This window comes from Sabethes cyaneus, chromosome 1 (assembly GCF_943734655.1).
Source record: "Sabethes cyaneus chromosome 1, idSabCyanKW18_F2, whole genome shotgun sequence".
Lineage (NCBI taxonomy): Eukaryota > Metazoa > Arthropoda > Insecta > Diptera > Culicidae > Sabethes > Sabethes cyaneus.
In genome coordinates, this window is record NC_071353.1 from 17,657,501 (window position 1) to 17,674,678 (window position 17,178).

The 17,178-nt window shown below is 41.8% G+C and overlaps 1 protein-coding gene across 1 annotated transcript; it reads right to left on the reverse strand.

Annotated features, from left to right (window-relative positions):
* Positions 1-14,310: 14,310 nt before the first annotated feature.
* Positions 14,311-16,202, reverse strand: LOC128732707 (uncharacterized). The gene is made up of 2 exons (XM_053826025.1): positions 15,856-16,202; positions 14,311-15,793 (listed from the first exon to the last, which is right to left on the reverse strand). The coding sequence occupies exons 1-2, from the start codon at positions 16,200-16,202 to the stop codon at positions 14,311-14,313; spliced, it is 1,830 nt and encodes a 609-aa protein (XP_053682000.1).
* Positions 16,203-17,178: the final 976 nt, after the last annotated feature.

Consider the following 17,178-nt stretch of genomic DNA (forward strand, 5'->3'; position numbering starts at 1 on the left):
TCGCCATCTTTTCTTCACAATTTGTCTTCTTTCCATCGTCTAATGTAATCGTTTTGCCATTTTTTATTGTCCCTTCGTCACTTTTTTGCTATATTTTCAACGTTCTGTTTGTTGTCAGTCTTTTTACTTGCCTCTTTGTTGTTCTTCCATCGTATAATTGATATCTTTGTGTCGTCTGTTGAGCAAGCTTCAGCGCTTTTTCAACGACTTTTTGTCATTTAATGCTGTTTATGTTACAGCATTTTTTCATCGTCTTTTTAAACGTATTTTCACCATCTTTTCACAACTTTTCGGTTATCGTTTAATCGCGTTTTCGTCGTCTTTTTGCCGTATTTTTGTTGTTCTTAGGTCGACCTATTGTTGTCTTATCGACTTCTGTTTGTAATTTTTCTGCTTTCTTTTCTTTGTATTCGTTGTCTTTTTTAACACCTCTCCGATCAGCAATTTGATCATAATAGATCAAAATGCTCGTCGTAGTGATAATATCCACACTCACAAAAAAACACCTCTCCGGCGTATTTTTGTTATCTTTTTGCCGTCATTTCATCGTATTTTCGACGTTTTTTGAATTTTTTGTCGCATTATTTGTTAGAACAATTGAATAATGTTAAACAATTTGTTAAACGGTTCAATTATGAGAAAATACTTTTTACCTAATCTCGCTTTTTTGTAACTGTTTTTGTGTATTTTGTCGTCTTCATTCGTTTTTTTGGCATTTTTTATCGTCTTTTGTCGTTGATTCGTTATTTTTCGGTCGTTCTATTTGTGGGTAAATTAAAAAAAATTCTTTTTATTCTCTTTTCGTCTTTCTTTCGTCGTCTTGCTGTATTGTATTCGTCATCGCCGTTTCGTCACCTTTTTGACACTTTTTAAATATTTTCCTGTTGATCTTTGTCGTGTTTTTAGTCGCAGTTTAAGCATCATTTCGTCGTCTTTTATCGTGTTTTCATGTTAACTCCGACGTATTATCAATTATCAGCTTCTTTCGCCATTGTTTTGTCAATTTTTTATCACATTTTTACTATCCTTTCATCACTTTTTCGTCATCTTTTTATTGCACTTTCGTTGTCTTTACGCCGGCTTTCCTACAGAAGCTGCTGCTTATTAGAAACTGTTGAAACGTGCGTCTAGTCTGCGAATGCAGAACATCAATGCTATCAATGAGAATAATTCTAAATCTGTAGATTTGGCATCACTGCACATAGCGCTTAATTTCCATGTTGGTGATCTTCGCGATGTACAAACAGCGAATAAAACAAATGAACAACAATATTTTGACGTTTCACGTTTGCTGTCTTTTTATGTGAGAGACAAAAATATGATGTCAAGTCAGTGCCCTGATATCATCGTCAAAAATTTGTTATAGATGGTGCTGGAATCATCTCAGGCCACGTGTATAAGTAAGCATATTTGGTTTGCTTTTTTTAGACAAACGTTATCAGGATTAAAATGCAGTTTGACGTTTATTTTATAGTTTTATTATAATAAAATCTTAATCCGAGCATAGCGGTACGTAAACTTCAAAGTCAAAAAATCTGAATATTAATAATAAATAACCATTAACAAGCTTCAACCAAACAGAGGAGAGGAAAATTATCCCTCCCAGTCAAAATTTGCCAATAAAAAACTAGCATCATAAATTTCGGATATCAACATCACGTTGTAATAATTTCCCTCACGCCGCAATAAATGGGACAGGAACTATAAAATTTAATAACATAATAAATATGACATAGTGCTACATAGAATAATGAATATTTAAAAAATCAATTATCAAACCAGTATTTTGCTTTCTACAATTGCGGGCATCTGTTGACATTACGATTTAATTACCCTGTCACAATCGAGCGGGAATGGTCTGCAGCGATGGCAGCGTATTCCCCGCAGCATCACACTATCAGGACTCACCGTACTAGTATAGTACACGATGACTGATTGATTGGCGCAAATTATCAGCGAACGATCAAACTGCCACTTTCTGTACCACCAGATGCGCACTTTAGCAAATCATTTTAACTAATGGATTGCCGTTGTAAAATCGATTGGCATCTCATGGTTTCCCTATCAACCGAACATCGAAACGGCCATTCTCCTGCCGGAGAAGCAAGCCTTTACCAGCCGCGCCGAAACGACGTCGGAAGATTGATTGATTGACATTGTGGTACGGCCTGCTCTGGCCGCGCGTCGACCGGATGCGCCTTCCGGGTTCCGTTGATAAGACATGCTTTTCCCATTTTAAAATCACTTCGATAATCGTCATTTTCACATAATTCCACAAACAATAGCCGTACAATTAATAAACGGCCGCAGGGCTAGGATGATTAATCGAACCGTCCGACCGACGCCATGCTAAGTAAGAGACAAATTTGCCTTCAGCCAGATTTCGACAGCAGATAAAACCGGAACCTAAGATGGCTTGGTAAAATTTTACAAGCCGTCGGACTGTCGGCACCATAGCCCATAAATATTTCGGTACTTAATAAAAACTATGGTTGCATTACCATCCTGCCATACGCCTCAGCTGAGCTCGGTTCAGTGGCGCACCGAAGAAAAAGTTTGTCTTGTCGGGCTCCGACCGAAAGTCACCCCGCGGACGATTCCCGGGGGTAATTTTCAACGGCAGAAACGGCGAAAATGTGAGGAAATGTCAAGTTCATAGCGCCAGCATGTGTATAGTAACGGCGGTACTGGTTTTGTTCTACTTTCACTTTCGTGTGGCTCCGAAAAGGCTTCTGCCTTCTGGTTCCAGTGACTGATTCGGTATGGCATTCGTTTTTCCCTTTTTTTTTCAATCTACATAAGTAATAAGATTCGTCTAGACGAATGGAGAACTTTTGGCTGTCTAGAAATGGCTGCTCTGCTTGCCAGTGCAGCGCGGTTTGGTTTTGCTTTCCTGGCGTAACTGTCTCTATGTTGGGATGGTGGGTGAAATGCAAATTATGCCATTAGATTTATTTTAAAGATTAATTGATAACTTTAGCCAGAAATATCGGTTGTTGTATTTTGCGTCTGTATTCGAGTAAAGCCAAAGTTGGGCAAAGGTCCCAGGTTGTTGCTTTGAGAAAATATAAATTTATTGGAGAACATAGATAAAGTACTAGATCCGAGGTTTACACGCAGTTGGGCCATTTGTTGGGGAACACCAAGTCGAGACGGTTTCCGCAAAACTATTGCATGGACAATTCGATCAAACGCCGCTTTCAAGTTAGTGTATTTCATATTTTAAATTGAGATGTGAAATGGCGAAAACCGATGCTGCGACCGAAATTATCATCATAGCTCACAACGGGACCTACCACTCTTCAACCTATATTATGCATAAAAATGAAAAACTAAACTGAATGTCATCTGTGCAAAACAGTGAACAATCATACAACAGTTAGCACAGGGTTTTGCGCGCAGTCAAGCGTTGTTGAATAACATAGTCTGTTCATTCTAAGCAACATTATTGATGATTACCCAACTGTAATGCAAAACGCTTCGGTTTCAGACGTCGATTAATAATTTATTTGTTTGGCAGGCTATGTAGTCGGAGTCCTGAAGGCAACTTATCTTGTTGATTATCGAACCCATGCCCGCCAGTCCGGCAGAGCAAAGGGATGAACCATGGCGTTTACCTTTCTCCAGGACAGGTTCTTGTCAATAACCAAGATACATCGGAATGAGTCTATGGGTCTGCTTCTTCGTTTTCCTAGCGGATTTTAGTGCATTTCTACGGTGTACTAAACCAAACCAAACATGCACATACAGGATCAATCAAATGATTATTTCGACGTGTTCGGCTTATCTTATCCTATTTTAACTTATCTTATGTTATGTCTGGAGTATCTGAGGCATAAAATAGACCTCACAGAGGCTTCAGCCTCTTATCGACCAACTTTTATCTACTATTTCCTCGTGGTACTCGACGTGATACGAGTAATTTTCGTGGGAATCTGGTGGCACGGATGCCAATACTGTAGAGTATTGAGTGTAGAGCATCTGATCCCGTGGAGGGGACGACTCTCGGCGATGATAACACCTCAAGGATGTACATCGCTTCCTCGTTCTAGTCGGAGTCCAAGTTAGGAATAGCTCGCAACAGCGTCCGACCCGGAGCGGGCGGCTGAATTATGGAACCTGTTGTCTTGGCAAAGCCTAGCTGCCAGTCCCGTCACGAATCTTGGCAGGGTGGCCTTAGTAAGACAACCTATCTCAAGCAAACTACTAGAACTAGAACTAGAAAATACCCAGGTAACCAATAAGCATCACCAACGCCATTCAAATGCAGGTCAATAAGCATTTAAGTCACCTTAATTGTAATTTAAAAACTACTTTGGCAAAATATACGGCTACTCTACTGCTAATCATCTAATAATGCTGACAATACTTTTTTGTAGCTGACATCGTGGCACTGCAGGAGTTTTGTCGAAAAAGCACGAAGGTGTAGAAGATCCGTGTCGGTAAGGCCCAATTTTACCAGAACGGTTGAGCCTTCAACGACCTTGGGACGGGTTTTTTTTTTAGTTTAGTACAGAATGCCTCCAAGATGGTCTCGGGGCGGTCTGGACGCTGGTCTTCTTGGCTGCATTAATGATCGCTGTCACAAGGTTCTTCCTGATGCCCAGAAATCATGCAGGGATGAATGATGTGGACAATCGATGTCATCAGCGAGCAGTTTAACAACGAAAGTGGCATGCTGCATTTTTTCCCTCCACAGTAATTTGCCCTTGCTGCATCAAACCGGTCACTGATGCAGCGGACGATTTTTTACCGTGCATGCTTTCTCTGCACGGGACTTGAACGATGCGCTAGCAAAGGTTCAGTCCTGATCCTCGTCTATCCTCAACATGCCGACTCGTTGTGAGTCGAAAAACGAAGATGTGACGCCAACTCTCTGCTCACGGGTCCATTCTGCTTGATCTCTGACTGTGTGCTGGAGGGTGGGCTGAAACAAAAGGAGAGCCGAACAGTTATGGCCAGTAGGATGGCTGTACAATCGCTCAAACAATCTAAAAATATATAACGTCGAGTATGAGGGTTACTCAAAAGTTGCTGATTCTCAATAAGAGAGATCCCAGCAAGCTTACCAGTCTTGCGACAGGACATTGTCCAAGTAAATATCATCTTCGGAATCTCGGTTTCGTACAAGAGATGATATTTAACCTCGGAATACTTGCTCTGCAATCGTGGAGCACATCTCTCACTTCCTCAATAAGTGATAGGTAAGCTTGAAGCGTATAGTAAAAATAATAAAATCAGAGGGGTTGTGTACAAGACACGACCCCATATATAGGTGACGCAGGACTACGTTAGTCTCTTTGTAGTGATAGTAGCATGTATTTATGCTTGTAATCATTCGATTCTTCATGTATACATGCTATATGCAACATATACCATGCACCCCCGTTCGTTTGACCGTTTTTAATCTGAACATTTTTTAATTTGAACCCCGTTGGTTTGCACGACGTGCGAATTAAAAATGGTTCAAATGTCATTCTCAATATGACATCATTTGCTTATGCACATAATGCACATAAACACGATTTGTTTGTACTGACCAAGCGTGTTTAATCTGTTTCGCATTTCGTTTTCCCAACGTTTATGATAGAAATCCGATCGGAGAATGAAATATTCGCTGCTTGCAACTGCCAACTAAATCAAACCATCAAAACAATAACAAAGAACAGGGCGGCCAGTTCATACGAGTTTCAGCATATTTAGGGTGGTCAGTTGTTCAAATTAAAAAGTAACCCCGTTAGTTTGCATGAGGAATTGTTCAAACGAACGAGGGTCCACTGTATACATGCTACATGCGTTGTATGTAACATTTATCAAAGTAGTAACATTGCATACGTTTAATTCTCAAAAGATTGTGCATTTGAAAACAATTTAACAAAATCAAGAACACAAACTATTGCTTACCTTACTGAAATTAAAGATAGTTTTTATTACCGATGGTTCCCCACGTTGAAGGGATTTTACCAATTCAATCCTATTTTATCAACAGCACATCTTTTCACTACACTTTTAATGAAACGGCAAGCATGCGTATTCATACAGTCATATTATAATCGAACACTACAGCTGTAGCGCATTTTTCCAACACAGATATCAAATTCGCCGAGGTTTAATCATCTCGTAGTAAAGAATTTGCGATCTGTTGGGATAACGAACTTGTGTCATTTTTTCTGGCACACTTCCCTAACACAGACTTCAAATTGGACTAGGTTTAATCGCGTTCGTAAGAAATCTGTTGGCACGAGGGGGCTTTGTCACTCTTTCTGCCGTACTTCCCAAGCAAGGACATCAAAATGGTCTAGGTTTAACCGCGGTGTTAAGACTTGTTGAAATGAGGAAACTTTGTCACTTGTTTTGGCTTACTTCCCAAGCACAGATATCAAATTGGTATAGGTTTAGATCATCGCAAAGAATCTTCCAACCAATCACAAAGCAATAATATAATACCCTTAGAACATACGACTTTTAAAGTGCAACATAGTTCTCAAACGACGCAGTCGACGATTTCGGTTCCCTTTCGTTTTACGAAGAAGAGAAGTACTCCATGGGGGTGAAATTGGTTTCCTTTTCACTGGAACGTTTGAGTTTAGCCATTGATGGATAACATTGCCAAACATGAAGGCCATGTTATGAACATCCACGCAATTGTGGATACAGTTCCAATCTACAGCTGATACTTACTTACTTACTTAGGTGGCTTGCCGTCCTAAGACAAAGCCTGTTGAACAAAATTTCCCCATGTAACTCGGTTGAGGGCTACCGCTCTCCAATTCCTCGGACACCGAGTACTCTCCGCCAGATCTCGCTCCACCTGGTCTAACCATCTTGCTCGCTGCGCTCCTGGTCGTCTTGTTCCTACCGGATTTGAGGCGAACACCATCTTTGCAGGGCAGTTGTCCGGCATTCTTGCAACATGCCCTGCCCATCGCATCCGTCCAGCTTTAGCCACCTTCTGAATACTGGGTTCGCCATAGAGCTGTGCGAGTTCATGGTTCATCCTCCGCCTCCATACTCCGTTCTCCTGTACGCCGCCGAAGATCGTTCTTAGCACTCGTCGTTCGAAATCTCCGAGCACTCGCAGGTCCTCCTCGAGCATTGTCCATGTTTCATGCCCGTAGAGAACAACCGGTCTAATAAGCGTCTTGTACAGGGTGCACTTTGTACGGGGACTTAGTCTGCTCGACCGCAATTGCTTGTGGAGCCCATAGTAAGCACGACTTCCGCTGATAATACGCCTCCGAATCTCACGGCTGGTATCATTGTCCGCCGTTACCAGTGAGCCAAGGTAGACAAATTCATCGACTACCTCAAACTCATCGCCGTCAATATACTACTGCCCAAGCGGTGTCGTTCGGCCTCGGTTCCGCTGGCCAGCATGTACTTTGTTTTAGACGTATTTACCTTTAACCCAATCTTTTCTGCTTCGCGCTTTAGTCTGGTGTACTGTTCAGCCACCGCCACAGATGTTCTGCCGATAATATCCATGTCATCGGCAAAGCAGACGAGTTGACTAGATTTGTTGAATATCGTGCCCCGCGTGTTGATATCCGCTCGGTTCATAACACCTTGTAGCGCTATGTTGAACAGCAGGCATGAAAGACCATCACCTTGACGAAGCCCTCTGTGTGATTCGAATGAACTTGACAATCCACCCGAAATCCGAACACAGCACTGCGTACCATCCATCGTAGATTTAATCAGTTTGATGAGCTTCCTGGGGAAGCTGTTCTCGTCCATGATTTTCCATAGCTCTTTCCGGTCGATGGTATCATATGCGGCTTTGAAGTCAACGAATAAATGATGCGTGGGAACTCTGTATTCACGGCCCTTTTGGAGGATTTGCCGCAGTGTAAATATTTGATCCGTTGTAGACCGACCTTCGACGAAGCCGGCTTGATAAGTTCCCACAAATCTATTCGCAATTGGTGATAGACGGCGGAAAATGATTTGGGACAGCACTTTATAAGCGGCATTGAGAACGGTGATCGCTCGATAGTTCTCACAGTCCAACTTGTCGCCCTTTTTGTAGATCGGGCAGATAACCCCATCTTTCCACTCCTCCGGTAGCTGTTCCGTATCCCAAATTCTAACAATTAGTCGGTGCAGACAAACGGCCAGCTTTTCTGGTCCCATTTTAATAAGCTCCGCTCCGATGCCATCTTTTCCAGCTGACTTGTTGTTCTTTAGCTGCATGATGGCCTCCTTAACTTCGCCTATCGTTGGGGCTGGCACCTCTTCCCCGTTTGCTGCACCGTCGAAATCGCTTTCCCCGCCGCCATGGTTTTCCGCCTGGGCGCCATTCAGGTGTTCGTCGAAGTGCTGCTTCCACCTATCGGTCACCTCACGATCGTCCGTCAGAATACTGCCAGTCTTATCCCGACACATTTCGGCTCGCGGTACAAAGCCTTTGCGGGATCCGTTCAGTTTCTGGTAGAACTTCCGCGTTTCCTGAGAACGATGCAGCCGCTCCAACTCCGCATATTCCTGCTCTTCCAGGTTGCGCTTTTTCTCCCGAAAGATTTGGTTTCGCTGCATCTTCTTCTGTTTGTGTCTTTCCACGTTCTGACGTGTGGGACTGCGTATCTTGGCCGCCCGCGCAGCGTTCTCCTCATCCATCACCCTCCTACATTCATCGTCAAACCAATCGTTCCGCTGATTCCGGGCCACATGCCCGATGGAGCTCTCCGCTACACTGCTGATGGCTGTTTTGATAGTGTTCCAACAGTCCTCGAGAGGGGCTTCGTCCAGCTCGTCCTCTTCCGGCAGTGCAGCTTCGAGTGAATGCGCGTAGTTTGCGGCGACGTCTGGCTGCTTCAGCCGCGCGAGATCTAACCGAGGCTGGCGTCGGTACCGAATGTTGTTCACAACGGAGAGTCTTGGGCGCATCTTAACCATCACTAGGTAGTGGTCCGAGTCAACGTTAGCGCTTCGATAGGATCTGACGTCGATAATGTCTGAGAAGTGCCGACTGTCGATCAAAACGTGGTCAATCTGTGATTCTGTCTGATTTGGTGACCTCCAGGTGTACTTATGGTGGATTCTGTGCTGGAAAAAGGTACTACGTACGGCCATATTCTTGGAGGCGGCAAAGTCGATAAGTCTTAGGCCCATTTCATTGGTTCGCTGGTGTACACTGAACCTTCCAATCACCGGTTTGTATTCCTCCTCATGGCCGACCTGATCTACAGCTGATAGGTAAGCAGAAAGACTGTCGAAATCGGTTTTCCGGAAATTGAGTTCTCTCCTGTGTTCATCTGCCGTTGGTAGCGACCTCGAAAATTCGCCACAAACATTAATACGAAGTGGAGGATGATGATTATCTACAGGTAGCAGGGAATCCTCGAAAGTGGTAACCACAGTACGGCTGGCCTCAGATACAAAAACTAAATCTAGAGAGCGGTCGTTGTTATTCATTTGTAGGTTTCCTTGATTCCTTTCTCGTCTTTGTGTCATGCAAGGCGGGGTTGACTGTAATCTCCGCACACAAGGACAGTGTCACCTGGAGAGGCCCTGTTGTAGAGTTCACGTGCGATGCTAATATGTTCTTCTATAAAAGCAATTGTTCGGCTTTTGTCGGGAGGGATGTAAATATTGCACTTTAGGAAACGATGACTCCCTATCGTAGCAGACACACACACACACTTACTTCAGCCTATTGCCGTTACATGTGTTAATGCGTAAACGACCATGCCGGTCGGCAACAATAGTCAGCACACCGCCAAAACTACGCTTGTCGCTGTTAACACTGGATTGGTCGCAATGGAAAACATTGAATGAGGTACCGAAAATATGCAATGAATTGATGATAGCATTTAACCCAGTCTCCGTTAGCATGATTACGTCGTAGCTACAATCGAAAGATGCCAAAAAGGTATCGTCCAGTTTGGTCGGCAATCCTTTTCCATTCTGATAATAAAACCAGAGGATATCATCGGTAGCGGTAAGGGCAAGCTTAAGGTTCTTATAGTTTAAATTAACACGCGTGAAGTCACCGTTTATTGCTGTATCACTTCCGGCGGGTAACCGTCGGCAGAGATCTAATTTCAACCCTTTATTCTGCTAGACCAGCGGACATAGGCACATAACTAAGTAAGCCATATAAAAATAATACCGTTGTATGGGGAAGTGTGTGACGCGTATACGGGGTATGATAGAACTGAAGGATTAAAGGATTAAAATTAGGTATTAAACTACGTAATACAACTGGGCGGCGGTAGATTAGTTAGTAAAAAACATTGGGGTACCAACCGAAAGATTGTAGGTGTGAAACCCTCGTAATAATGTTTCTCAAATTTTGTAATGGAAATGATGCGTCTAGAATAGTTTTTATTGCAGACAGTTAAATTTATAAAATACTAGCAGACCCGACAAACTTTGTATTGCCACAGTTGTGTTGTATATAAATCGTGAATCTCGGATGACCTTTGTCACAATCTTGAGTTTTGCAAGTTTCTGGGGAGTTCATGGATGTTTAAATATACAAATTTTCCTCACAGTAAAGTGGAAAACAACTCCCCCTAAAGCGGATAGCATTTAAATATTCGCCCCTCTTAAAAGGGAGAGGGATCATTATTCCCCTCCTAAAGAGAGAGGGGTCTCAATTCACCACAGAAAGAAAAATTGCCTACAAAAACACCCACATGCTAAATTTGGTTCCATTTGCTTAATTAGTTCTCGAGTTATGCAGATGCCTCTTAGTGGGGGGAGGGGTCTCTAACCATCATAAGAACCTTCCCTGGCCCCAAAAACCCCTACATGTAAATTTTCACGCCGATCGGTTCAGTAGTTTTCGATTCTATAAGAAACATAGGACAGACAGAAATCCATTTTTATAGGCATAGACTAGCTGACCCGTCAAACTTCGTATTGCCACAAAGTAACCTGTGTTGTACATAAATCATGAATCTCGGGTAATCTTTGTCACAATCTCTAGTTTTGCAAGTTTCTGAGGAGTTCAACCTTAGATGATTCATTTTGGCAGTTACGTAACTATGAAAGCATCCCAGGTAACCAATCAGCATTACCAATGCTATTCAAATGTAGGCCAATAAGCATTTAAGTCGCCTTAAATGCTACTTAAATGCTATTTTGGCAAAATATACAGCTACTTTACTGATAACCTTTTTATAGTGCTGACAATGCCAATTTACAGCTAATTACCGACACGAAGAATTTGAATAATAAACCTAGACAGTAGTGATTTCTGCGGGGAGTTACCTTTCAACCTTAAATTCAAGACTCCAAAATCTCCCACATGCCAAATTTGGGTCCATTTGCTTGATTAGTTCTCGAATTATGAGGAAATTTGTATTTCATTTGTGTAGAAGCCCCCCCTCTTAAAAGGGAGATGGGTCATAACTCTCTTTGTAAAGAGGAGAGGGGTCTCAATTCACCATAGAAAAAAATCTTGCCTCCAAAACCATCTACATGTCAATTTTGGTTCCATTTGCTTGATTAGTTCTCGAGTTATGAGGTAATTTGTATTTCGTTTGTATAGGAGTCCCCCCTTTTAAAGTGGGGAGGGGTCTTAATTCACCATAGAAAATATTCTTGCCCTCGAAAACTTTCACATGCCAAATTTTGTTCCATTTACTTGATTAGTTCTCGAGTTATGAGGAAATTTGTATTTCATTTGTATGGAAGCCCCCCCTCTTAAAGGGGAGAGGAGTCATAATTCCCCTTCTAAAAAGGGGAGGGGTCCCAATTTACCATAGAATAAATTCTTGTCACCAAAAACACCCACATGCCAAATTTTGTTCTATTTGCTTGATTAGTTCTCGAGTTATGCAGAAATATGTGTTTCATTTGTATGGGAGCCCCCCTCTTAGGGGGGGAGGGGTCTCTAACCATCAGTAAAACTTTCCCTTGCCCCAAAAACCCCTACATGCAAATTTCCACGCCGATCGCTTCAGTAGTTTTCGATTCTATAAGGAACATAGGACAGACAGAAATCCATTTTTATAGGTATAGAACGTGGTATGCTGCTAGAAGCTAAAAGATATTTTGGCTGTTTTGCACAAAAATATATGCGTTTCATGGACTTTCTTGGAACAGGCATGTCATGTCAGAGTTCAAAAATTCGCCAAGCCATTGTGAATGCTAAGGTGACGGATGTTTTTTGAGTTTTTGCATGAAAAATCTTAGTCTTGGATTTCAAGAAGTTGATTTTAAACAGCCAATCCCGTTCTAAAAAAATCTGTATTGCAAGGCCCTTTCATGCTGAATGCTACAGTCCGCCATCTTGGATTTCAAAATGGCGTCAAACATTATTTTTATCTTGAAGTAGGCTACCTAAAAATATTTATATTTAGTAAAATATAGCACATGCCAAAAATTGTCTGACGATAAATTATTTTTCTTAGTACAACGCACGAAGCTGACTAAATTATACAGTAAGGAGGGGTAAAAGTGCGATTCAATGATTTATCAGTGCAGATTCCGAGTAAATTGACTACATTGGCATGGATGGGTGACTACTTTGACAGCTTGAAACTAACGTAAACTTTGGTTGATTACGAAGCATAGTTGCTGAGTTATGTGCAAATGTTATTTTAGGGCAATTTTGATGTAAGTTTTCGTTATACGGCAAATACGATATCAATAGGGGGATATTACTTGTTGAAAATTTGTAGCAGCGTTTTACAGCACTCACATATCTGTTTTGAAAATACCGTTATAAGAATTTACAATATATTTCGCTTTTCCGTAATTTAATCACACCCCGTCAAGCGCCTAGCGGGGTAAAAGTGCGATTCACGGACGGGGGAAAAGTGCGATTCATGGACGAGGCAAAATGTATAGCTAATTATATACAGCTTTAGGCACTTTTTTACAGATACTACAGATACTGTTGGCCAAAGGAAAACAATGTTTTTCCGCTGATGAAACAAGAAACAAACGTTTGGAAAAGTTTCGATCTAACGGAGGCTGCAATACACTAGCGCAAAATAGGAAAGGGGCCAATTTAGCATATGCCTTACCGAAACATAACGCAAATTGAAGATAATATGGTTTTGTTAGCTACTATACTGCTAATTTCATGGATTCGAGCTTCGCACTTTTGCCCCGCGGTAACCGCACTTTTGCCCCGCTAGTGGGGTGCACATGATTTATAGTTGTTGTTGTTGGGGTTTATTATAGAGTGGTATTAACATGATTTATAGTTGAATGTGAAGACATTGAGTTACTACTTCACTATAAAATATATTATGTTATTATCCTTCTTTATATCTCACGAAAATTCATGATAACTTCAAACGTCGCACTTATGCCACGCCCTACTCGATAGGTTTTGAACATTGACAACTAACTGACCGACCTAAAAGAGAAAGTACGGTCGAGATATTTTTGGTGAATTGTATGTTTTTTGGGGTGCTGAATCCAAAACTGATTTCCGTTTTTCTTCATCACGTACTGATTTTTTTGCAAATTATGCTTCTTATATGTAAAAGTCACAAATTAGATGGAAAAAATATTATCACAGATTCGTAATAAAAAACCTAAATAAGATCTATTTTTATTATTTATCTATAAAAATCAGTTGAAAAATGCAGTTTTTTTGATGCAGACCTGTGAATCAACAAGAAAGTGACCGATTTTCGATGAATTTAGGCGCATGGCTTCATCTAACCATCTAGGATCTATTGCAGTCTTCGCTAAGAAATAATTACAATAATGACCTTTCACTCCCGCTCGTTTGGAACATGGAAAAACCCAGCAATTTTAAAGGCATACCGCTGATCGTCACGATTGTCGAGTATTGTTTCCAGTAATAAAACTTGCCATCCCGCATTGGACATCAAACCGTTTATCATCCGGGAGCCCGTGGTGGTACGTGTCCGACGCGGCCATTTGAATCGCGCTCGCCTTTGGCGGCGCAGCTATAGAATCCCAGTCCCAAGAACGAGTTGTCGTGTGGAAAATAAATATATGACAATAATCCATTAGTTATTGGAAAAGTTATAGCAATGTGTTTGCCTGGTTGCCTGGCTGGTGATTTCTTTTTGTTCCTTCTTGTTTGCCCCGATGGTTATGGTTGGTTTTATCGCTGAAACGATTTCCGCAACATGCTCTCTCGGGACCGACCAAGGGAAAAGCAATCCGCTTATTGTTCCCGGCAATGGGGCTTGAAACCGTCGACGGCAATGTTATATGTTAACTATTCAGCGATAGATAGTAAAAATCCATAATCATAAATTTATATTTTCTATCATGCGGCGAACTGATAGTGGAATGAGATGGATATTTTCATTCGATTTCGAACTGCCATTATTGTTAGTTGAAATTAGGTTTATTGATATTCGATTCACATCAGTTAACGAAAAGTAGCTTATCTTTCGGTCTTAGAAAAGCGTAGTAGAATAGCAAACATAGCAGACTTAGTATGCCACTGGCGATGGTTAGATAATGCAGAAAGTCGAACCACCAGGACTCGAATGATCCCAGATGATACCAGAGAGCGCTGAGGGCAATGTTTTCGGCGAACACTACGATGAAGTAGCCGATGTACCATGTTCGCACATGAATGAATTTGATTTTAAACTCCAACAGTGAGAACATGTAGATATAGGCCAGAAATAGATAGAAGAAGTATCGTTCCAACTTTTCGTGGAAACGTACTTCGTAGATTATGCACGCAATCATCAGTAGATAATGGTTAAGGCAAACCATCCAAAAATAGGTGGGAAAGAACACATAGAACACGGACAGTGCAATCATACGCATAAGCAGGAACGTAACCCAACCGGTGAAGGAAACGGATTTGCCAATAAGATCATCATCTTCCAAGCCATGAATCATCTGTCGACGGGAAGGAAGCGAAACCGTGTCGCCGTCCACCTGATCTGCCGATTTTTCTTCGCTGTGTTCGAATAATCCTTTGGGAAGGCGAGGCACGTGATCCTTGATAAAGTTTTCGGTGTTGAACACGAATATATCTTTGAGTACGGAAGCTCGATTCATAATGTACGCAGCCGGTGTTGGTGGAGCTGGTGTTCGCGGACTTTGATCGAAGGTTTCTTCCAGCACAGAATCTTCATATTCTTCATCGCTGGAATCGATGGGAGCAGCTCCGATCTTGGCATCATCCGTACGCCGCACGTATTCACGGATGTCATCAATATTATCAATCAGATCTTGTTTGAAGCTGACTGTCGGCGAAAGTGAATCCACGGTGTCAGACACTGTCAACTTATCGTCGTCCGTGAAGTTTTCGTAGGGATCCTTGTGCTTTTTGGATGTATAAGAGTCGTAGTTTGATTGATCGACGTACATGGTTTTTCGAGGAATCCCCGAACCCCCTGAAGAAGATGATGGTTCTTCTCCGAATTTGGAATAGAAATTCCGCATAATATTCGGTGCGATTGGATCTCTCTCCGGAGGGATGAAGGTGGAAGCGTTTCTCACTAGGACACTTTCGGCTGTGCTGGTTGTTCTCATGAACTGGCGTTTTCGAGCCTTAACTTGTTCTTCGGAGCTCCATGGGTAGCAACGGCCTACCACTTTTTGGCTCTCGAACCTTTGGTACGAAGTTACTATGGAACTCATTGTGAGAAAGGAGAAAATAATGCTCACTACCTGGGCGGTTACAGTTTCATAGTTCCGAAAAGTGTTACCACGAAGAAGAATGTACAGTTGAAGAAGCATCTGCGGCGCAGATTGCAGAAATGCTTGCAAAAAATGGTAAAGTTCGTACGGGGAAGTTTCCCTGATTTTCTCCACCGCCTGCACCCTTCCATAAGAACTCCGGTCATGAAAAAGTGCTTCTATACTCCAGAACAATCTTCGATTGAACCTAAAACAGTCACAAAATTTATTTCGAACTTTGGGCAATCCTTTCAATAAAAAGCTTCGAACCTGTAAATTGCAGCTACAGGAAACAGTAGTAGAACCAACAAATTCTTCCCAATAAATCGCCACGTCCTTTCGTCGCAGCCCACCGCTTCCGGCCAGTGACTGGGAGACGATAGAATAGCCGAAAAGCAGGCGATAGCTGGCAACCATACGAGAGCGAGCGTAAACCATGCCCACGCCGGGTTTCCGTTGTGGAAATGTTCGATTACCACCAGAATATCCGCCGTCGTTACGACGATGTAAACCAATAGCTCGAACACAACCGGAACGAGAAAACCGAGCACTATCTGCGTTCGGGTTTTGACCTGATAGCCCAGTACGCACTTGGGAACACCATCCAGGGCGTCCATTTTTAACTAAACTAAAAAATTGGAAATATTTCGCTGCGGTGACAAGTGAAGTGATTCACCTACTTTTCTCCATGCAGGTGTGTTTGTTGCGTAAATAAGACCGACGCGAGTATGTTTATCAGCTTGAAAGGTACGAACGAATCGATGCTATGTTTTGGTTTAGATAAGAGTTAAAAACGAAGGGCAACTGAAGAATTATTTTTCTGTTAGTGTCTGTTAGTTCTGTGGATTGGAATTAAATTTGGGTGGTATAAATTCTTCGCAACCACATTTTGCTTCTCACGGGTTTCCACCAACTTTTCCAGACTAACGTCTTCACGTCCATACTGAGACTTTCCATACTGAAAAAAATATAAATAAGAGTAAGTTTTTGTTAGAGAAACTTTTTCCCTTAAATATGACTATTTTGCGATGTATGAACAAATACAAATCTGCATAATTATCTGCCTTAAAAGCCACATAATCATTTACCTTAAAAAACATTCATCAATTTCAATTGGATGACCCATTTTGGAAAACCGATTTTTAGTTAGAGCATTCTTTTTGTAGGTGCTAATTTACGAGTTAGGGGAATGTCGTCGTGGTTGGGCCGTCTTTTGGCATTCGCTCATAACTTCTGTTTCAAAAGGAATTTCGGAAATCTTGATACATCGTTGCAAAAGTCTAAGTATAGGGTACATTACTGGAAAATCTTGAACTACCGCTGAACTTGAAGTTACCGCTGAAAATCCAAGAAATACGTATTGGAATTCTATATATAGAGACATTAGAAGAATGAATTCTGTGAAAAACGGCTCATGTGAGTACGAATACCCTATTTTTAAGCACCTTTTTGCGAAATGTTGGTGATCTTGTAAAATTAATTTTACAGCAGTCCCCCGAATAAGGCGGTGGGTTGTGTTATACGCACACTACATTTCCTCAGTTCCATTTTAATTAATTTAGTTGATTTGTGGTAGTTGACAAGCTTATAACG